The sequence below is a fragment of the Quercus lobata genome, chromosome 2 (assembly GCF_001633185.2).
Source record: "Quercus lobata isolate SW786 chromosome 2, ValleyOak3.0 Primary Assembly, whole genome shotgun sequence".
Lineage (NCBI taxonomy): Eukaryota > Viridiplantae > Streptophyta > Magnoliopsida > Fagales > Fagaceae > Quercus > Quercus lobata.
The window spans coordinates 34,781,690-34,805,232 of NC_044905.1; the positions used below are offsets into that span (position 1 = coordinate 34,781,690).

General features: G+C 31.7%; 1 protein-coding gene across 2 annotated transcripts; it reads right to left on the bottom strand.

Moving 5' to 3' along the window:
• Positions 1-3,361: 3,361 nt before the first annotated feature.
• Positions 3,362-13,517, bottom strand: LOC115975443 (putative 1-phosphatidylinositol-3-phosphate 5-kinase FAB1D). 2 transcript variants are annotated; one of them, XM_031096221.1, is made up of 13 exons: positions 13,246-13,517; positions 11,611-11,913; positions 11,464-11,497; positions 10,764-11,369; positions 10,150-10,297; positions 9,732-10,073; positions 8,301-9,149; positions 7,494-7,825; positions 7,208-7,334; positions 6,889-7,044; positions 4,784-6,277; positions 4,447-4,713; positions 3,362-4,056 (listed from the first exon to the last, which is right to left on the bottom strand). In XM_031096221.1, exons 2-13 carry the CDS (start codon positions 11,846-11,848, stop codon positions 3,706-3,708), a joined length of 4,944 nt encoding a protein of 1,647 aa, XP_030952081.1. In that variant the 5' UTR covers positions 11,849-11,913; positions 13,246-13,517; the 3' UTR covers positions 3,362-3,705. The 2 variants fall into 2 exon arrangements, with proteins under 2 accessions (XP_030952081.1, XP_030952082.1); XM_031096222.1 differs by lacking the exon at positions 13,246-13,517 and adding an exon at positions 12,940-13,168 and having other exon boundaries at positions 3,430-4,056.
• Between the last annotated feature and the right edge of the window lie 10,026 nt (positions 13,518-23,543).

Here is a 23,543-nt window from a genome sequence, read left to right on the forward strand (position 1 = left end):
TGTTTTTATACTATTTATAAAAACTAAATTTGACTTAAGAAAATCCATTAATTAGACCAAAATCAAAGACAAATAATATTCCTTGATTTTAATCAACCAAAGATATCAATATGTGCTAAATGTAATGTGCATGATACACTAACACAACACAAGTGCCAACGTTAGTTAAACTAAAATGTGGCTACATTCTGGTTCAACCCTTTTTTTTAAAATGCATTGGTTGAACTTGAAATGGGACTATTAGTAATACTGTTTTTCTCATCAATAAAATTTTATATCCTTTTATGAATATTTATAAGAAAAAAAGGGGGGAATATTGGCAATGACAATAACTAGATTGTTTTCTTGTTAAATGTTAAGGTGAAAACGGGTACAATGAAGGCAATTACAATAAGTTAATAACTAGATTATTTTCTCATTTGGTTTTGGTTTTTGTTTTGTTTGTTTCACAGTATTATACTCACAAATCTTTCACTTTCTTATTATCATTTTTTTTTCTTTTTGCTCTTCTCAATAAATTATTTTTCCCTCCTAAGTCTGGTGAGGGCCAACCTCCCTCTATTAGTATTGTGGCTTATCTTCGCATCTTTGGCCTCACACTCTCACGTTGCAATCATCAATTTGTTAATCTTCGATCTCTCTCTGCCAAGCCCGTCACCTATCAACATTAATGGAATTTTCTTTTTATTCAAAACACCCCCAGTTTGTGAGTTTGTTTCTAATGAACTTCATTATTATTTTTAAACTTTACTATTAAAGAAAATAAAATCAATATATATATATATATATATAAAAGCGGAGACCTCATATAGGAAAACACGACGTTCTACCAAGTGGTACATTGTATAACATTCTTCTCATTTAAGCTTCCACCTCATCTAAATTTAGCATTTATGTCAAACTATTAAGTAATGGAAATTGCATTTATTTCAATGAATTAATAAAATTCAAAGAATTTATATATATTTATAACTTTACATACTTTGAATTGATATGAATGGATTTAAAAAGTCATGGGAAATGTAAGAATAAAATTCAAAGAATTTGTATACATTTATAATTTTACATGCTTTGAATTGATACAAATAGATCTAAAAAGTCATGGATAAGGTAAGAATTAAAAAAACTTTTCAATTTTCAGCATAAGACTAACTTCAATGCAGAATTACAAGAGTCGAATTCAATGAATTGAGCGAATATTATTTGTCTCCACATCAATTCAATTCAACATATATATAAAAGCGGAGATCTCGTTTGGGAAAGTATGAGTTTTTGCCAAGTGGCACATTATATGACATCCTTCTCATTTAGGTTTCGACCTCATCTAAATTTAGCATTTATGTCAAGCTATTAAGTAATGGCAAATGCATTTATTTCAATGTATTAATAAAATTCAAAGAATTTGTATACATTTATAACTTTACATGCTTTGAATTATACGAATGAATTTAAAAAGTCATGGGAAATGTAGGAATAAAATTCAAAGAATTTGTATGCATTAATAACTTTACATATTTTGAATTGATACGGATGAATCTAAAAAGTCATAGGAAATGTAGGAATTAAAAAAAACTTTTCAATTTTCTACATAAGACTAACTTCAATGCAGAATTGCAAGAGTTGAATTCAATGAATTGGACAAATATTATTTGTCTCTACATTTATCCAGTATAAATCTCCATTTTCTTTGGACTTAAAAATTAAACTTCCATAATTTTCTCACAATATCTTTGTTTTTCTTTCTGAGAGGTATGTTAATTTTCAAAATATTACGTTCGTCTTAAATATTTATTTAGATTTTATGTATACGGTTTTACTTATGTAGCATTGTAATTTATTTAGGTTTATTTTTTCATATTATGTGCCAATTTATATTTTTGGTTTTCTATATGATGCGTATACCTGGTAAGGATCTATTTTGGCTACTTTTTATTCAATTAAAATTTGGAGATTAAATTGTGATATTATTGCATCACTATAACATTATTTTTTCTATTGTTGTATCATGAAATTCTAGAAGTTTTTATAGCTAATTGATATATAAAACATAAATAATACAAGAAAGACACTCAGAAACCAACACGTTTGTAGGTAATAATTTCACTATAATCTGGTGACATTTCTTGGTTACATGAATTAGAGAAATTCCCCCCCCCCCCCCCCAAACACCAATGTATTTAGTCTGAATTTAATTTTAGTAGAAAACCTCATAGATTAAGTGTGACTAACAATAATAGTATTCATGAAATCAATGGGTCATAAATAATTTCTTACAAAATTTATCAAAATGCATTGTGCATCGGGCGGGATATCGACTAGTTTATATAAAAGAAATTATAGCAAAAGTTTCTTGTTTATTTTCTTTTCTTTTAATCTTTATATCGGGTTTTCTTTACTCATCTATGTAACAAAAAATCACTATTTTTTTTTTTTTATGTGAATTCATTATATATGTTGTTTTGGGGGGTGGGTGAGTTTTTTTTTTTTAATTTATTAAAATTTGTGTAATATGTTTTTAGTGCCGATTATTTCCTACAATATACTATTGTCTTTTTTAGAACTTCTATCAAACTTCTTTAAATTACCTTGGCTGGATAAACGTTGTCTTACATAGTTTACGCATAACCCTACTATAATAAATATAATTATGTCTTTTTGGGTAAATTTTGAAATGATTTTATTACTATTCTCTTAACTTTATTACGCAGTTTATATACTACAACAGGAGCACTTTATTTTCAACCTACTACAATTAATTTTCTGAAATTATGGGACTAAAGTGATTTTCAAATCAAAAACTTTTTTTTTGTTAAAGAGATGATTACAATATACTGCTAACTCTACAACTCAAACTTTTTTCCATCCTAAACACTTAGAGTATGAGGAGATGCAAATTCAGTTACAAGACCCTTGATTTTCAAACTAAAAACTTAAGAATTTGTATTATATAGCTTTCAAACCAAAAACTTAAGAATTTGTATTATTTAACTTTTGGTGTTTTCACTTCTTTGTGACAAAAAGAATATGCTCACAATTTTTTCATTTTAATTAAGATTTTATGTGAAAAAAGGAAATGCAGATAATACGAGTTTACTCGGCCAGTTAAAGACCAGATAAGGGTTATAGGATTTACAACCCGTTAAAAATCATCATGAATATACGTATGAAACTTAATTTTCATAACACATACTCTCGTTCTTTTTTCTTTTTTTAAGAAAAGGGAAACGTATTACTTAACTTTCTCTCGGAAAATAAGAAAAGGGAAACGTAAGGATAACCTCTACCAAAAAGAATGCTAATTGATAGTGACAAAAATATATAAAAACAATTTCATAAATACATCAACAACATCTTTGAGATAGAAGAATAAGTGCAACTTTTCATTGATTTAAAATATACATCAAGAACATATTTGAGAAGAAAAAGTCATCAAGAATAAAAGCAACTTTTCATTGATTCCAAATTATCGTTCTTTCTTTCAAACTACCGCACCTCTCTACAATTTCTCAAATGCTTTACAAAAACTTATCTCAAGATGGACTTGGACCTATAGTAATGAAACTAACCCAGAAATTTGCTAAAAATCGCAGAATAACAGGGTGGTGATGGTGTATATAATCTGAAATGCTCATCTATTTACAGTATCATGAACAGTTTGAGTGAAGCAGCAGCAATTAAAAAACCAATATCAACAGATAAAGAGACTCATGCAGAAAAACCATTAAGCCCCTCTTCCTTTTGGGATTTTGGTTGAGAAATATCATGATCATCTCTGACACTACAAAGTTCACAAGGGTCATGAGAGGATATTTCCGAGCACCAATGATCTGGGACACACAAAAAATGCAAAGACATGAACTTTCTGAATCGCCTCTTGTACTCTTTTGGAGAGATGACAGTTGGCAAAACATTTTTTGGAACAAGTGAAGATTTCACCCAAGTCTCAAGTTGCTTGTCCCAGGTATACTGCCTCAGATAATCAATGATCCCACACACAAGCTGCCGCCGCTCAGTATCCACGGCCACAAGTAAAGAATAATCCATAACATTGATTGACTGCAGATAGAGCAAATATGTAATTGTCAGTTGAACCAATAGATTATATTTTGTGGATGTGAAACTTTTGGTATAGAGCATAGACGGGTTTCAAACCCAAGTCTCTTATTTAACAATAAGAGATTTTAATAGTTGAACTAACTAGAATCCATCATGAATGAACAGATAAACAGTAAAACACCATAAATTAAAAAGAAAGAGTAAATGAAAGATAGAAAAATAAGAAGTATAGCTCTTGGGGTTCACTGGATGGCTTCACATTTTATCAAAATCAGTATATTACTACGTTGTGAAAAATGTTTCGAACTAAATACGGTGCAGGAAAATAATGCAGAGAATACAATTTCAGATTATAGGGCCATTAAAAGAAAGAATTAATTGCAAACTTACATTAAGAAAAGCTGTGTCATTCCAAACAGCCCGTTGTAAGAGACGCTTTGCTTTATTACTAACATACAAGGGAGAGGAATTCATGTCATTGACAAAGTTCTGATCCAAAAGAACATCACCCGAACCATCAGCTGCTGCAGTGTACCTCGCATGTAGAGCACCTTTAAGATCATACTGGCGAGTAATTTTCCGACCAAATGTAAGATTCTCCATCACCATCAGATCATGCCTATTCTCTTTCCCACTTTTTGTCTGTCTTATACTTACCTGCAAAGAAATTCAAATGCTAAGAACAAGAAGTGAGGTCATTAAAAGGTGAGAAATCAATCCAACTAACCTGATAGATCCCAAGAACTTTTGCAAGGCATGTTTGGTTCCCTAACTCAAATGACTGAGTCATGTACTTGAAATAATCCCGAGCAAACTTCATAAAAGAATCAAATTCTGTCTTCTTAATTTCCTTTATGATAAACCTGTCATCTAGTGTTTTAGCAAAAAGAGATTTGCTTTTCCCCCCTTTGGCATCCCAGTTCCTACAACGGCTTAGGGAGGCAATATAATCAGCCTCAGATGGGCAGCAGCGACTGCGAAGATCACGGAACTCATTGGCATATAGACAAGCTACAGAATATTTACCCTTCCCAACCAGATTGACAACTGGATTAAAAGGGTCTGGAGGAACAAGAGAATCCAACAAATTCAACCCATCAAAACTGGAGAACCGAGAGTCTTCTAAAGAACTGCTAGGGGTAGGAAGGACTGAATCTGATTCTGAAAATCCATTTGAAGACCAACGCAGGGAAGTAATGGTGGATATTCGAGCTAGGCTGTGTAAACTCTCAAATGACTTAGCAGCCATTCCATTCTCTCTCCTACTATCCTCATCAAGAACTTCCGATTGAACAGGAAGTTCCTTCAAGGAGGCCAGTGCACAAGCAATTATGCTTGAGAGTTCACCCTCAAAGTCTGACAAAATATGATTATCAGTTTCAAGAGGAATGTGCAGCCTCGAGCCTTCCTCAGTGATAAGTTGATTTGCTGTGGGTATATATTCTTGTGTATATCTACTGATAGCTTCGAATTTCTGCAAGTAAATTTTTGGGAGATCCTTCATGTCAATCTGTCGTATTTCTGAGAATGGTGTCCAGAACCATCCAATCGAATTTTCTATGCAGGATGATAGGGATCGTAGAGATTTATCCTTCTTTAATACATGTAAATCGGCAATAGAATCACTATTTCCAAGAACTGTGGAAACTGGAATGGTTCTATCCTCTTGTGGATGATCAAACAAAGGAAGAATCACTGCTTGACAATTATCATCACCAGACTGACAATGGGCAGAGCCATTTTGTCTTGCAACCAACTCTTGGTCAGATGATCTATTTGTACTTATACCCACAGTTGGCATCTCACCCTCAGCCACAGTAGAAGCATTTAATACATCACCTCCATCACTCAAGTCTTGAACTTGAACTTCAACTGGAATTTCTTTTATTGGAATTTCATTTGCTTCTGTAGATGTATCTAACTTAACTTTGAAATCAACACCATCATCAAGGCCTACATGGCCATTCTGCAAGATTGTTTCCATTCCCTCATTGCCTCCAGCAGCAGAGCCATCCATCTTTGATTTAGCTTGTTCTTGCATTATTCTCTCAGAGGCATTAGAGTCACTCGCTGTTGGATCAGGTGAGAACAGGGAATGCAAGCGCCGAACCCAAATGCAAGATTCAAGCAAAAGCTCCCATAATAATCGGTTCAAGTTGAGAGGTATGTAGACAGCCTGGTCTGGATTCCCATTCTTCGATACAGCACTCTTTATGTTTTCCTGTTTTATATCAACAGAACAAAAAATTAATAAATAAATAAATAAATTTCCTACATTATATATGAGCATAAAAAGAAAAACTGTACAGTCGAGGAACATCAAACTAAAAAAATTACTAGAACTTTTGAAACTAGAAGGAAAAACAATCCCCAATCCTGGAAAGGACCAAGCAATATATCTAGTGATAAAAGATAAGAGTTTATCAATGATCAATAGAACCAGAAGAAGAAGAAGAAGAAATTTCCTACATATTTTATATTAGTATAAAAAGAATAAATGTCCAGTAGAGGAACTTCAAGCTAAAAAAAAATTACTACAACCATTACATTTGAAACTAGAAGGAAAAACAATCCTCAGTCATGGCAAGGACCAAGCAATATATCTAGGGATAAAAGATAAGAGTCCATCAACAGTCAAAAACATTCCCCAAATATTGAATGCATAGAAATTAAATATTTTTCATTTAGGCTTGTACATGACCAAGTTTAGTAGCACTAAGTTGTAACATAGGCACACAGATGGGCCACGTGCACAAACACAAGATTGATAGTCCTGTGTATTGCATGATACAGAAGTAAACTGTCAAATATGTGTACCATGGGAAAACTAACCTCAAACTCAGATCTTTCCTGGTTAAGCATCTCTTCGATATCAGAAAAGTCTAATGAGGTGCCTTGTAAGTTCAGAGTTCTGCCAACAAATCGAGATCTGATTTTGTTCAAAAAGTTCGCAGTCTCTGTGAATAGTAATATCCCGTTCATGTATACCTTGAACAAAATAAAAGATAAAGACAAGAAATTAAATTAGAAAAATTGGAGTGGTAACACAATTATATGTACCAGCATTATCAAAAAAGACCAAAAAGTGTGAAAAAAAAAAAAAAAAAAGCATTATCGCAAACCAAAAAGTGGGGATAAAAAAAGACCATACATTCTCAGTTTCTTTCCTAAGCCACTCTTGTCTAATTGAATTACTGAACTCCAGCTTCCGAGGAGGCACAGAAACATTATATATTGCAACTGTAGAATACTTGAACATTGTGACCATGGGGCCTAAGCTGCAATTATTGAATCAAGTTACTACAGTAAACATATCATTATTAATCATACATTACAAGGGGCACCAAGAATCAAACGCAAGAAAAACTCATTTTCAATCATTTCCCACACTACTCTAGAATTAAAACATGCAATAAGAGCTGATAACCATTCCATACCCAAAGAAATGGAGGAAGTCCCTTTCAAGAGGATGGCAATAGCTGGATAATCTGCTGGATGAAGAGGGGTGAGACAAACTGAGCTCCAAGAACTTTCCAAATGACAGACTATGGGCAGCAGTGGACATCAACACTCTTTTTGTAGATTTTGAGATTCCATTCCCAGGTTTACATCTAGCACGACTCCACATCCAAAGCTTGCCTTCCGCATCCCCAGGCAAATGCTTTCCCTCAGGGAGTCGTTTAACTTGTATAGTAAGCTGCTTGTTACGATGTGCATAATAGTAAAAATGAGCTTCTGGTAATTCACCGCATGTGGTGCACTGGCTTTTCTGCATATGCAACAGTTTCTGTCAGTGTGCCATCTTCATTTAGTGCAAGCTATATTTTAAAAAAAATTTGATGCTAATCCTAACCCACCAAATCATGGAACTGAAGGTAACTTAAGTCAGAGCACTGAAAATCATTAACCCTTTTTCTTGTCATTAATAAGTAAGATTTTGTTTTTCAAAGAGAAAAGGAGAAAGAAAAGCACAAGGCCCTAGTAGGGCAGTACATAGGAAGTATACAAGGCCCCTCCTAAAGACAGTGAGTCAGCTCTTTAAAAGCATAAACCGTACGTTTGAAGAAATCACAAAAGTGACTTTCGGAACCTGACATAGTGAAGAATCATTCTCTTCCAATTATAAAAATGAACAGTCAAACCCAATATAGAGCCTAACTCATTTAGAAGCATATATATACAAAGTGACAATTCATTACTGGCAAAAATGTCTTAGACTCTTCATAAGTGGAGTTGAGAGAAACCTGATTAAGTAAATTATCCCTCAGGAACTTTCCAAGAGGAACATCAAAATTCTTGTAGAACATGATATGAGAAAAGTGGCTCTGCTCACAGATTGCCCCTTTTACAGCATTCCGCCTAGACATCAAAACCAAAATACTTCGAGAATCCACCACTGCATTGATGTTTTCCCTACTTTGCATTTGCTCTTCACTATTACCACCATCTTTTTGCATCTCTATGGGGACTTCAGTGTATCCTGAAGAAGTTTGAAATTGCCCACCATCAGATGAGTTTTCTTCATCAGAACTGCCTTTAGATTCCATATCACAATGGCAAACTCCCTCTGGAGATGTTGATAAAGAAATAGGTTTACGGACATGACTGTTGAATTGCCCTCCATTGAACCCAAAGTATGATGACAGGGACTGATACGAAGCAGAGGCAGCATGAGGGAAACTGTCCCCTATAACTTTCTTTAGAGAAGCTGAGAGAGATGACAACCCAGAGAAAATAGCTGGATTGTATGGCTCATAAGTTAATGCAGAGTGGCTTTTAGATTCTAAGTTTGAATTTTGGGTATTTTCTTCATGGAATCCATTGGATATGGGAATATCAACTGCACATGACTCATTTGTGGAAGTACTTACCTCAATACTAGGAACACTTGAGTTACTAGATCCTAGCTTAGGGGATTGTTGATCAGTCAGCAAGACATTCACTTCGTCAGGAAATCGAATTGTAGAGAACATTGCCTTCTGATCAACAAGGAAAGACGTTTCAAGAATTAAATGATATGCCACAACAACAGCATACTGCACGACATATTTAATCTGCTTCAATTCATCACTGTGTGCACCTTTCAGCAAAATCTGCAATGTCATGTCAGGAAGAAAGTCAAGTGTTTGTCTGAGAATTATGCCACCAATTTCAAGAAGGCTATATTAAATCAGTGAATAAGGATATAATGCATATTTGTCAACTTCAAAGTTTTTCTACTATCGCTTAAAATAATACAATGTTAGAAGTTAACTTATTACTTATAAAAACACTTTCCAATTAGGTTGAGCCTGTAAGACCTCATTCAAGTGTAGAACTATTAGCTATCACTTTAAAACACTCATTTATGTCATACATGATATCCTGTTTATACACAATGGTCAAGGACCCCCAAGGGATTGGTGTGAAGGGGGTAGGGATGGATATATTGCTGGAAATGTACCCCAGAATTATGGACTTGCTAACATTAACAAATCTTTAAACCAACTTATTGCATAAAAGATGAGATCACAATATTTCCCAGGAAGCAGACAAATGCTACAAGTGAATGCATGCATTCAAGAGTGAGAGTCTAATGTCTTTCACCACCAAGTTGCCATAATTATTGGACTACAGCCAAAAGACCTACCCTACAATGCACGTAACAAACTATAATGGCAAGTAATAAAACTGACCGTACAACCAAGACGTGTAGGAAAGCCTTCAAGGAACATCAATGTTTTAGTTGGCCTCTTTTCCCCATCACCACAAGCAGCATGTTCCTCCACAAATTTTTCAATATGAAAAGACTCGCATTGTTTTAGCTTTTGACCAGTCAAAGTATCCGATGATAGAATTGGTGAGCCAGTAGAACGGGCAATTCTCTCTAGGCGATGAAGCTTCATATCATACACTAGTGTCATTCCTTTTGCACGAATAGACTCCTGAATATCACGAGAAACACACTTCTCTACTAAAATCACATTTGGTTGGCACAATTCTATCATCTCAATGAGCAACTTCAGATAATCCTTTTCCTGTTTGCCAGCAAATAATTAGAAAAGGTACTACATTTTCCAGATGCAAAAATTAAGGACATTCTGATCAAGTTACCTGCTGCTCCATTGAAGCAAATGATGACAACCCACTAGAAGACTGACCAAGCTCACCCCTGATCAGCAACAACCTTGGATTCTTGTACTTAGTTGGCATGTGCTTGTGAGCAGCACGCTTTTTGAAGACAAAACCTTTCACTACTTGGCTGCAACATCAAACCCAGAATTAAGTATCCATGGGGAAGAAATGGAGAGGAGAGAAGATGTTATACAACTAAGGAAAAAAGAGAATCAGCCCACATCTGCTAACTGACATTTGTGAGGTGATCTGATGCCAAGTGGAAATGTACCAAATGATTTAAATGCCATTTGGTGTCACTTGGAAGCATGAACATATGCATTTCCCTTATTAAGGAGTCTAACGAATTGAAGAAGAAATATAAATTAAGGAACCAAAAATATGTAATAACAATCAGGTTAATTGAAGAGCATGAATATTAGGAAATGTGCAGCCAATATACTTTAATGTAATTAACACTTAATAACGTCAGTACCGTAGTATACTATTTGTTCCCCTAACTAGACATGTAACTTCTAATGCCAAAGAAATGCTTTCTAGAAGTCAGATGAATGATAAAATTAAATTTCAATATCCAAGGGCTTTACTAGTACCTTTGGCTGCGAGAACCAGTTGCAACACATTTCACTTTCACATAACCATTTGGATCCATTGGTTTACCATCAATAGCATCAGGCTTCAAAAATGAAGCGGCTTCCCATGATAATGAAGTAACTATATCCACCCAACTTTCACCATGTTCCCCAGATGAGGCAACACCCACACTTTTAAGAAGATGGAATACGAGGGCCTTGAACTTTCCATTTGTCACCTCTTCCATTGCTCTTTGTTTTTCCACTTTAAACTTGTAACTCCCACTTCCTTCATCTCTAAAGCGACTCAAAGAACATGGCTTGCCCCAATCAGTCCCATCACCACATTCATCATCATCATCATCATTATAAGCCATGCTCCCCTCCATGTCATCCTCTGGGTCTTCTGCTTCAGGAGGTTCCCAAATTTCAGCATCCAGTTGATCATCATTAGAGGATTTGCCATGATTTCCAGCAAATTCTTCTTTTGCTTCTTGACCATTACTTGTTTGTATTTCCACATCTCTTACAATGTGATCATCACCATTATTGCTTTCCTTTAAGTTATTTTCCATCCTTTTACAATTCTCTTGACTATCACCTGTTGTACTTTGTTCTCGATTAACCCTAACACAATCAGAATTAGAAATATTATACATCATTCAAAAAAGTAAGGAAAAATACTGTACCAGCACCTACAATCAGCAGAGAGGATATATACCTGTCATATGAGTTAACAACAACCGAAAACTCACCTGTAACAGCAGAAGATAAGAGAAAGCGTTAGATTAGACTACACCAACACTGCCGAAGATGTTAATCTAGCTTAGCCAAAATATATCAAAGCAATAAAAGGAAAGAAATTTACTGCAGTTAGATGCAAAGCTATCACTGCTTGATGATGAAGTACTTGGACTGATCATTGGTGTTGTGTATGGACTGGCACCATCCCGCTTTATCAACTCTCCCTCCTGCTTTTTCCCACAAAATTTACAATACGAGATGGGGCCTTCAGGGTCTAGTTTTAAAGAATTCCCATTCTCCTGCCTCTTCTTTTCCTCCAACTTCGACAATTCCACACCACAATTATGACACATACTACACATCTTATCTACGACAGAAATATCCAGCAAGTAGTTTTTTTTTCTAAATGATGTCCAACATTGATCACCTATTTAGTCAAGCAAAAGGGAAAGATCAATTAACAAACAAGTAAATAAACCAGCCACTCTTGCAATATAATAATCCAAAATCACTAAAATCATCACAACAATAATCACTTTGTCAAAACTCAATTTAATAATTATAATCCCATGTGCACGAACCAAATCATCACATACAAACACTTCTAAAACACAAAAATAAGAAGAAAACATTACAGATATAAAGAAAATAAGGATTAAGTATAATTAATATACAAGGTATTTTATTTCTAACAACTTTTATAAGTAAAAGGATCATTAGAAGTCCTAAAGTTGCCAACCATTTTTTGAAACTCCAATGAAATCTCCCACCCACTAAACCAACTATCACAAAAAAAAAAAAAAAAAAAAAAAAAAACACACACACACACACACACAAACCCCTTGAAACTGAAATCCAATAGACAAAATATTAAAATAAAAAAATAAGTAGCAAGATATATGCATAAACGAGCCAAGTATGAGAGGAAAAGAGAAGACAGAGGACTTTATATAAACCATACAATATAATATATTGACAAAAATCCTTAAAATTTAGAACATTCAATAATCAAAAGTAACGACTGAAAAGAATGCATAAGGCTGACCTTGCATAACCTTTAAGGATCCATAGCCGACCCAAAAAAAAAATTTTGGGACTAAAAAGCTTGGTTGTTGTTGTCAAAATAATCAAAGCCATCCAAACACTCAAAACTTTATACTACACAGATATTAATTTTCCATGCCTAAAAACTACAAATCTTCCCCGGGGAAAGGCACAGAATTCATCTAACAGAATAACGTATCCAAATGTCTAGTCCATAACTCATTCAAATAGTGTTGTGGCAGAATCAATTGCCAAAACTTGATGGTAGAACAACCTTAAGCTAAACCAAACAATCACAACAAAAAGAAGAATCCAATAAAACCAATACACATATACCATGAATTCAAATAATATAGAAGAAAATAATCAAAAATTAGAATTTAACTGTTCAAGAGCAGAGAAGGAATACCCAAATCTTGAATCTTTACCACCACCAAGAAAACAACTCCAACAGACCAAACATGTCAACAATAATTCAAGAAAATTCAATGACTCAAAACTGAGAAGAAGGAAAAAAAAAAACCCCATAATCCCAATATACAGTATTTAAAGCTACCCCAATAAACCTTGTCAATTCTACAAATGGTAACAAAATAATATCTTCAAAATATTTTCCATATCAGACCAAAGTTTCACAAAGGAACTTCCCATTTTTAGCTCAAAGCAAGCTCAAGAATTTAACCCCAAAAAGAAAAATATAAAGTGAATGACTTACTGGCAAAGCAATCCAAAAGAACAAAGATTTGGCTGTGACCTCCACATCAATCAATCCCAAATATCAAGAAACAAGGTAAACAAGATTGCAAATCTCATTGATACCCCAAGAATTCTGCTTTGGATAGAAAAACAACAAATGAACTGTAACTTGTAAGCAGTAAGTGATGCCTGAGATGAGAGTCCCAAAAAAAAGTGTTACAGACAGATAGAATTCAGAGACAAAGACACAGAAGAAGAGGGAAGAAATCTACCGAGAAGAAAATATAAAGAATAGAAAGAAATTATACTACGAGTTTTTTAGAACATTTAAGTGGGATCCACACTGTCGACCCCACCAATGTTAAAAATTGTGAGAGTTTTGAAGTTCAAAAAAAATACCAAGAAATACTGATATATATATATATATATATGAAAGTGGTATTCTTTTTTTCTTTTTCTTTTTCTTTTTCTTTTTTTTGGATAAGTTTTTCTTCTTTCTTTTTTTTATACGATGAAAGTGGTATTCTAGTTTTTAGTCTTAAGAGAGACTGAATATCCCATAAATAATAAGAGGATGAATGGAACTTAGACGTTACAGTTTACTTTACAAGAGCGAGGTTTAGGCCTAATACTTCTAAGTACAGGATTTGATAGTACTGTCACGTTTAATTTTTGAACTTATGCTAGCATTCTATCGGATCCAGTGCATAGAACACTGGACCCAATTTGAAACCACATTTTTCAAATTCATTAAACTTACTCTGTGTTCTTAAAAGGCAACAAAAAGAGAAAAAAAATATTTTTACAAATATATGTATACAATTGTATACAGCTTTTTATTTTTATTTTGTATTTTTTGGTGAAAGGTAAAATACAATTGTATACAGCTATACGCTAGATTTTGGCCGATTGTTGAGATGTCTGGGGACAGTGCAGATACAGACGTAATGTATTTGTGAATAATAATTAATAATATTAATATGTCTCCCTCAGTTGTGATTTTTCATTTGTACCCCCTCAAACTCCCTATATTTGAGATTTGTACTTATATACTTCTTCTATTTCGTTTTTACTTTTTGGAATTTCGAAATCCATGCATGCATACATCTGTGACCAATGGCAGTGATTCGTTGGAACCAGCTTCGAGTACATTGGATCCGTTGAAATGTTCATGTATCAAACACTTGTCTTGACTTATTGATCTATTCGTTTCAACTTTTAAGAATCATCTTCTCAAAAAAAAAAAAAAAAAAAAAAAAAAAAAAAAAAATCAAGAATCAATATGGATAATTCTATCTTTGATTTCAAAATAAAATAAGAATTAATATGGATAATTAAGACAAAAAGAATTTCAATATGGTTGAGGATTATTGATGACATCGTAATTAGTATAAAAAAAAAGTCAAAAGCAATAAAAATAAATAAATTAAAAGAACAACAACAACCGTAACCAATTATTATGTGAAGTCTTTAATATTTTTCTCTATGAATTTAGGTTTAGCCTGTTAAGATTTACAATACATCATGGCTTGCTTTGCAACTACATTCAGTTGTCATAGTCAATGGAAACTTGAGGGTTCTGAATCTCTTGTTGTACATTTTTTTTTCTCTACCGACTTGTGTAACTTTATTTGTTTAAACTTATATGATACATCATTATATTTTTTGTTATTTGGGAAAAAATATCTTCGAAAATAATATCATAATGCAATATCACTATTTTATAAATAATTTTGGAAAAGATCATATAGGATAGTGCCAAAAGCGTCACCAAAATCATATATGTGCAAAATAATTTAGATTAAAAAAAAAAAGTCAATGTAACAATTTTTTTTTTCATTCTCAAAATAAGATTGATAAAAGTCAATAGAACTTTTTTTTTTTTTAATCAAGCAATATATATATATATTACATTATGTTTGTTGAATTTTTTGGTTCGATGAAAAGGGAAAATCAATGCATGTAATTAATACATATCATTTACTTTTACATCAAATTCATTATCATTTCTTTAATGTAGATGTAGAGCCATTAATATTTGAAAAAGATTCTAATTTTCCTGATTTGTATTACCACAAAACCTGTAGATCTTATGGTAAAATATACGATTCTGCTTTATCCCCTTTGCTTTTTTTTTTTAAGTTTTTAAAAGCTAGGAGTATGTCCAATTAGCTTTTTTCTCCTTTAATATATATGTGTATCCCATTCCAACTCCCAAGCCTGTCTTAGAAGGCACAACTAAGCCCGTCTTTAAGACCTAGGAGTTTTTTTTTTTTTTTGGGGGGGGGGGGGGAATTAAATGTTGTTCCTTGTCTGTAATTTGAAACAAAAAGATTGATCTAAAATGGTGTGTTGCACCCTATGTGCTACTCAGCTACTCTCCAACCCCCTTCCCCAAATCACACGCAGAAAGAGAGATATCACCTCAAAATTTCTTTTTATTTTTTATTTTCCCTTTAAAAAAAAAAAAAAAAAAGGCTGCTTTTTTAGGGCAAATCGGTCCAAAAATTTTAGTAAAATCAACTGGTATCAAACGATTCAAACCCCTTAATTGGTCAATTTAAACCAACTTAATTGTAAATTTACGCGGGGATATGCATATCAATTGGAGGGTATGTTCATCAGTTCGATTAATTTGCCAATTTTCTTCACTATATTCCCCCTAGCGGATTTTGACAGGAGAGCAAAAAGTTGCTAGAAATGGGAAGTGGCATAATGGCATCATTTCAGTTTTTTTTTTTCTTTTTTTTCTTTTTTATATTATTCTTCTAAATGAAATAACGTCATTTTATTTAATTTTTCTTAAATTAAATGACATTATTTTATGTCATCTAAAAAATGGCACTATTTAATACGTACAATTTATTTTTTTATTGGCTCAGCATCGATCAATCGGACCATGAAATACTCCTAATCTATTGCATGGTTAATCATGTCTCCATGATCAAAGTGAGCTCAAGTTAGAAAAGTCTGAGGCGAATATATTATTTGATAAGATTGGAACTCAACCTTTTCTTTAACTGGAATATTGCACCTTTTTTTTATTCTTTTAAGCTTTTTAATTAAATGGTGATCTATTGTCATTATAAATGGAGTTGACAATATTGATGAGTTTCCACTATCTTTTACAAGTGAAAAAGAAAATGATTATGTTTTCAATTTTCATAATGTATTAGCTTATTTGTGATTATTGATTCTCATACTTTCTTGTCAAATTTCTTTTAAGCCCAAATGTTTTTTTGACTTCTAAATGTCCAGATTTTTCATAGATATAATGGCACAAAAGCAAACAAAAAATCAAGTTTCTTGAAGTACAGTAAAAAGAATATGGATTAATGTACTTTTGCCACAAATGTCAATCTCAAACTTTTACTTTTACGTTATCATTAAGAATTCATGGTTTTCAATTTAATTACCTAATAAAATTTAAAACTTTTGGCTGGTCTTCTGAATAGTACTTTGGCAAATATACCATAGCCCTCTTACTGCTATACATCCCCAGAGACTCAGAGAGCATGAACCACCTATTTTTCTTCTTGATGCATTCAAACATTTCCTGTACAAAGTTTACCTTCATAGGAAGAATATCATACAGGCTCTCCAAATAATTGCTCATTCTATAATAATTGTTATATATATATATATATATATTATTGTATGAAGATATCAATGAGTTTCTTTTTTATGTAATCCAAATTTGAACCAAATTTCTTACATGCCTTTAAGGCTTCATTTGGTTGGGGGATGAAAAATATTTAGTTTTTCCTCGTGTGTTTGGTTGGAGGGAAGGGGGGGTGGGGGAGTGTAAAGATGAAAAAATATTTTATTTGGTTGAAAAGAAAAATAAGATGAAAAAAATTGTGTTGGTATAAATTTACTCTCATCCTTATTACATAAACAAATAATTTATAAGAAAAAACAATTGAACGTTTAACTCTATAAAAAAATAAATAAAATAAAATAAATAAAAAGTGGAGAGAAAACAACCCCCCCCCCCCCCCCGGAATGTGGGCCTGGGGAGAAAACAAAAATCCCCCCTCCCCAAAATCAAACACTTCAACAATTCAACTATTTATTTTCTTTCCTATTTTTCCCCAATTTTCCATCCCCAGAATCGCCCCAATTAAATAGACTCTAAGAGTTCTTGTCAAGCCACTAAATTGGTTTAGTTTGAATTTAAATCAATCTTAAAATAGATATCAATTCACTGTTAATTAAATTTGGTTAATATGAAAATCCAAATCATATAAATTGCTGGTCATATGCAGACACAAATTTTAAAACAACAGATTAAGAATCTTATTGTTTAAAATTTTTAACCAATTTAGTCTACTTTATAGAGTTTGCTAAATTTTCCCTTATGTCTTACACTATGATCCAATCATTAGTGGCATGAAATTTAATACAATCAAATTCATGTATCTAAACTAAGAAGAAGAAGGGAAAAAAATCAATTCAAACTACTATGCTTCTAAGTAATACTATAAATGTGTAATGCTAATACTTATTAGGTATATATGTGCAAAAATTGAGAAAAATTTCAATTAAGAATCCTGATTTTATTATAATTAGTTAATTACATTTCAATTTTATGCCAAGTGTCATTTTAAATATCATATTATTTGATACCAAGTATCTTTATATTTTGAACACACTTCCAACCAATTATACTTCAATTGTGTGTGAACTATTGGTCCGTTTGGATGGAAAAAGAGAGAAGGGGAGTAGATTTAGTATAAAATTAGCTTATTTTTAGCCAATTTTACTCTACTCCCCTTCATTCTCCCTCTTTCCCTCTCCATCCAAACAAGCCTTCTGTTTATATACAAATTCATAACTTAAGGGAAATATCAAATAGAATTTATTACTTTTATGTAATACTCTATGTATATATATGTGTGTGTGTATTGAACCCCTACATCTGCGTATGCATGAGTAATAAACTAGTGTAAATATAAACTATAAGCATTTGATCTTTTAAAATCATGGTTGACATGAAATTTTAACCCCAAAAAAAAAAAAAACGTGTGTGCATATGCGCCAATTTTAAAAATGTTGCAACAAGTGGGTGTAAATATAAATAGGCCAAAATATAAGGTAAGAAATTCAAAGAAATGTAATTCAGCAAAAAAAAAAAAAAAATTCAAAGAAATGTAACTATGAGCTGGTTTGAACTTTGAAAACCTTGTCCAACGCCCTCATGCAACAAGACGGCTTTGTCGTTTCTATGTTTGTCAATAGCGGTTTTTACGAGGTATTTGTTTTCAATTTCCAACATAGCAGAATTAGTTATTAACCGGTAGAAAGTACTATTGAAAAAGTCCCTTATGTACAAGAGTCGGTGGTGCTGTGGTAGGCTTAATTTGAAAAAACGGTTGAAGCTTGACTAAGAAAAAACGTATATTCGTTTATTTAGTAAATAATACTAAATATGTTCAAACTAAAATTTAGGCTAAACTATTAAGCGTGTTAAGTTCAAACATAATAATATGTAAAAATAAATTTGTAAACATAAGATGCAATTTGATTATATATAATATTTTCAGGTTTAGTTAATGGGTGCCTTTAGAGCATCTATTAATGGACAATTTTAAGAAATTTTTTATATTATTTTTATTTTTTATGGAAAATATAAAAAATTATAAAAAAAATCAGTAACTTTTTTTTTTTCTTTTTCCATAAAAAGTTTATAAAAATATTTTCTAAATCAATGCTTTTTACAGAATTCATTAACTTTTTCCTTTTTATTTTTTTTATAACATGAAACCTCACCATGACAAAAGGCCCATCTTTAAGGAGTAAACCATGGATACACGATCCTACCTGTCAAGACTGTGTATCAAGTAATCTAAGAGAACTTCTAGTGGAATTATGTATACTTTTCTAAAAACAAATTTATATGGACTTGGGATTATATTGTGTAAATTTGTAAATAGGTCCATAAGATATCAAATTATTATTTGTAACTAGTATATAACCCCATGTATATGCAAGAGTACATTAAAAAACAATTACTATTACACACATATATGAGTTCAAATTATACTTACTGTTAGAGTTACAACTTACACATTTTTTAAATCATGAATTTCTAAAATATTTAATGGTTTCTAATTTATATATATGATTTAGATTCTTCAATGTCGCACCCAATAATTCACTAACCACAAATTTAAAAATTAAATAAAAATTGATAGGACACATGGCACAAAATTGAACTCCAATTGAAATTCAATTTTGAATCGAATGGGGTTTAAACCTTTGATTTTTACACGTAATAATTCACTTGACACAAAAACTTTTAAAATTAGATGGGACACGTGGCGCAAAATTGGACTCCAATTTAAAATCTAAATGGACTTTCTCTAAATTTTGGCTTTAACTATATATATAGATTTATTGATAATGTAACTAGTTCATTCATAATAAAAAACCATAAATTTGTGAATAAATAAAAAAATTGTAGCCACAGTTTTACTATATATATAGAAAAAGAATAAGTTAATTAAGTAACTTATAAAAAAATTAAACTTGGTTAACAAGAAAATAAACTAAGCTTAAACATGCATTCTCATTTGGTGATGAGCTTGAACTCGATTTACATTCAAAATAGAACTAAATAAATAAGCCTGAACTTTTAATACTAAAATTTACATGTTTACAACTCTAAGCTTAATGGACTTAAGAATGTGTCCTAAGGTCAAAGATCTCAAGTTCCATCTAACACATTATCAACCCATGGAGTTTTCAAGGTTTCTCACAAGTAGAGAGTAGAATGTTCCGATCAATGGAACACTAATTCATATTAAAGGAAAAAAAGTTATTAATGTATGTATTAATCATGGTTTTAAAAATTGGACCGAACTAGTCGGTTTAACTGAAAACCGAGCACCAATATGATATGATAAAAACTCTTAAAATCGGTCAAAAATGGAATAAAATAAAAAAACTATGATTAAAACCAATTCTTTAATCGTAACAAATTTTAAAATCATGGTATTTATGGTTAAATACATAGAAATTCCATTCGATACAATCCCCCGTCTTTGATTGGACAGCATGTTGAAAATTTGGAAGAGAAATTAATATGGGCACCCAAGGGTTTATCCAATGGGCACCCCCTCTCTTTGCTGGGTGGAAAAAATCAACTGTAGTGGGAACACTGTAGAACCGGCATCAAGATCTTGACTTTTGTGTATGAGCTTAAACTCCTTTCCACGTGTTAGCTCTTGGATGGCTAAAGGACCGACCATCAAATTTGTTGGGAGGAGAGGACACTCAAATAATTGAAAGGGCATCCTGGTGCAACGATAGTTTGCCACGTGGCAGAAAGAGGGTGTTTAAGTCATTTCATCTATACGGAATGACCAAATTGCCCTCTTCGTGGAGTGTAGGTAATTCTTTCTTGCTATGAGGTGGAGGTTTGTGACTGGCTAGAGAGTTGAAAGTGAAGAGTATTGAAGTAGATTCGTGTATTGAACGGAAAGAAGTAATTGTCCCAAAAATCCAAATTATTCTAAAAAATAAATATTACCCGAAATTTATTTTCTTTTTCTTTTCTTGTGGACCAAAAAGAGGTTTTTTTAAAAAAAAAAAAAATTATATATATATATATATATATATATAATAAAAAAAATCTTACTTTTCTTTTATTTTAGGGATCATCAAACTTAGAATTTGCCACCTTTTAAAATTTGAACGTTTAAATTGCAGAGCCAATTCGTGTTTATGAATTCGTTTAAAAATTTGGCTCCTCCATAATAAATAGGAACATCCACAAAATGGCTAGAATTAAAAAGGTTTATCAAAACTATTGGTAACAAATGGCTAGTCACATCAAACTCCCCCACCTTGTCCTCAACTTTGACTAATGAATGAGTAATGACTATGATCCAATTAAGGAAAAAAAAAAAAAAAAAAAAAAAAAAAAAAGACATAGGGGAACATCGATTCAAGCAAATAATGCTAGGTAGAACAGAAGAAAAGAATGCTAAAGACATCGATTCAAGAAAATAATGCTAGGTAGAACAGAAGAAAAAAATGCTAAAGACAAGCCAAGTTTTTTTTTTCCCCCCTAAAATTGTTCCTTCACATGAATGGTTGTCAACAACAACATAGGGTTCAAAAATATATATATTTTTTAAGTGAGTAGATTATAATGTTTAAGTAAAAAAGTATGATTTCTCAACCAAAAAAAAAAAAGTAAAAAAGTATGTTCTAAAAAATTATCCTAAATATTTTACATATATTCATAAAAGCTGATTTATTATATTTTTAAAGGGCCAGATGTTAAGATTTAGCGCAAAAATATTTGAATTGAATTGTATTTTTTTTTTTTTTTAGTAAAAAATTGAATTGTATTTAAGTTTATGAAATCTTGGTCAAATATTGCTGCAGCCAATAAAAACAAAGATGGGTTCAATTCGTACGGTTATTTTACTTTCAAAACTTCACAATTCAATCATTCCCATTGGCACTGGGGCCAAAAGTAACACCTTTAAAAAAAAAATTAATGTCACAGCCACACTTGGGGGATCATTGTTATTTTGACCCTGTAAAAACTAAAAGGATAAAGTTTAATTTTAAACTCTTTTTTATTTTTATTTTTATTTTTTGAGAAAAAGGATGATGCTTATTATTAAGGTAATTTGGTTAAATCAACCTATAATACAATTTAGTTTCAAACTACTTTAGAGTTATCTTATTATATATACAATTTATAAGACTATCTATGTTTATTATTTAAACAAGCCATATGATAACACATCAAAAAAGTCAAGTGATTGAAATAATAAAAATATACATAGATGATCTTTTCAATAAATCAATAGTGATCAGAAGAATATAGCTTCAAATCGGTTTAGAGGTAAAAAATTTTCCAAAATAAAAACCGGATCAATTAACATCACAATGGTCATTCCAAAAATATATATATATCTCAAAATGGTCTATGTCCCAACATTTTCTTGATTGTGAAAAATGAACATCACATGAGAAAGAAATGAAAACTAATATTGTATTGGAAAATAAATTGGTTGCTGCTCCTTCATAATTTATATAGGTGGCCTTTGTCCATGTCCATGTCCATGTTAAGGTCTCCTAAAACTATAATTTAATTATTGAATGAAACGACAATAATAGACGAGGAGTACATGAAAGGGATGATGATCATATAAGTTATGACAAAGTTAAAAGAAGCCTATTCTCTGATGGGAGCTAATACATCTTCTCCTGCTGACTTCAAACTTATGGGAGAAAGCACAAGTTTACTGGACCAAAAATCTGGCTTACAATAGGCCTTTGTCGAAAGCTTGATGAAAGTGAAACAATTACAACTACAAGCCTTTTGGCTTATCAAAAGCCCTTCGAGAAGATTAGCTTATACTGTCAGAGGATGAATTTGAAGGGATAGTATATTTAAGAGTCTCTTTTAGGGTTGATGGCTGTGAGGGAAAAACGAGAAGATTAACAAAAGACAAAAAATGAGTCGATCGTAGGTATTAGTTATTAAACCCAAACGGGACCTTTACAGGATTTAGTAGATGGGTCACTGATTTCACTGTAGGTCATTGGTTGAATTGCAGGATTACAAAAAATTAAATAAATAATCAAAATAAGTTTGCGAAATCATAAAATGAATATATAAATTGAAAAAAAAAAAAAAAACATGTTTAAATCATATACTATATAATAAAAATTAGGTCCTATAAGCCGTGGTTGTTCCAAATGGTTATTTTCTCTTTGTGACAAGTGGTTATCCTCTCATTAATTATTAAAATAATTTGTCTTCTTAATTATTAAATTTTTGAAGCATTTATTATTAATTATTAATTTAAAATAAAATTTAATATTTATTTTTTCACTAAAACAGGTGGGTACACTCTCACATTAATTATTCAAAGGGTTTATCTTATCTTATTGATTTCTAAGACAATGTACTTTATGTAAAACTCTATGGGAAATGTTAACGAGTACCGTAAGGTGTCCGTTAAGAATGATTTATTGTGAGGTTTACCTAATAAAAAATTGGTATAAATAGATAAGATAACTGAAAATAGTACTAAAATAACAAGGGAAACTCAAAAAATCAACTTTATTAGCTCTATACCTTAAAAAGTTGGTAAAAATATGATAAAAAACAAATGTAAAACTGTTTCTTAACGGGCATCTTACGATGACCGTTAATAGAACTTAATACTACCCAAACTCTATTACCCAAAAAATAAAAAAATAAAAAGTTTTCAAAAATTTGAAATTATATTCCAACTAAAATACTATTACCAAAAGTAAAGAAATATAAAATAAATTAAATAGTTA

Excerpts from the sequence above, each read along its gene's own strand:
- LOC115975443 (XM_031096221.1), bottom strand. The coding sequence starts at position 11,848 with ATGTGTAGTATGTGTCATAATTGTGGTGTGGAATTGTCGAAGTTGGAG. Across the intron at positions 11,370-11,463 it reads GTTGTTAACTCATATGACAG|GGTTAATCGAGAACAAAGTA; the intron begins GTATATATCCTC and ends TGATTGTGTTAG. Across the intron at positions 7,826-8,300 it reads GGGATAATTTACTTAATCAG|AAAAGCCAGTGCACCACATG; the intron begins GTTTCTCTCAAC and ends TTGCATATGCAG.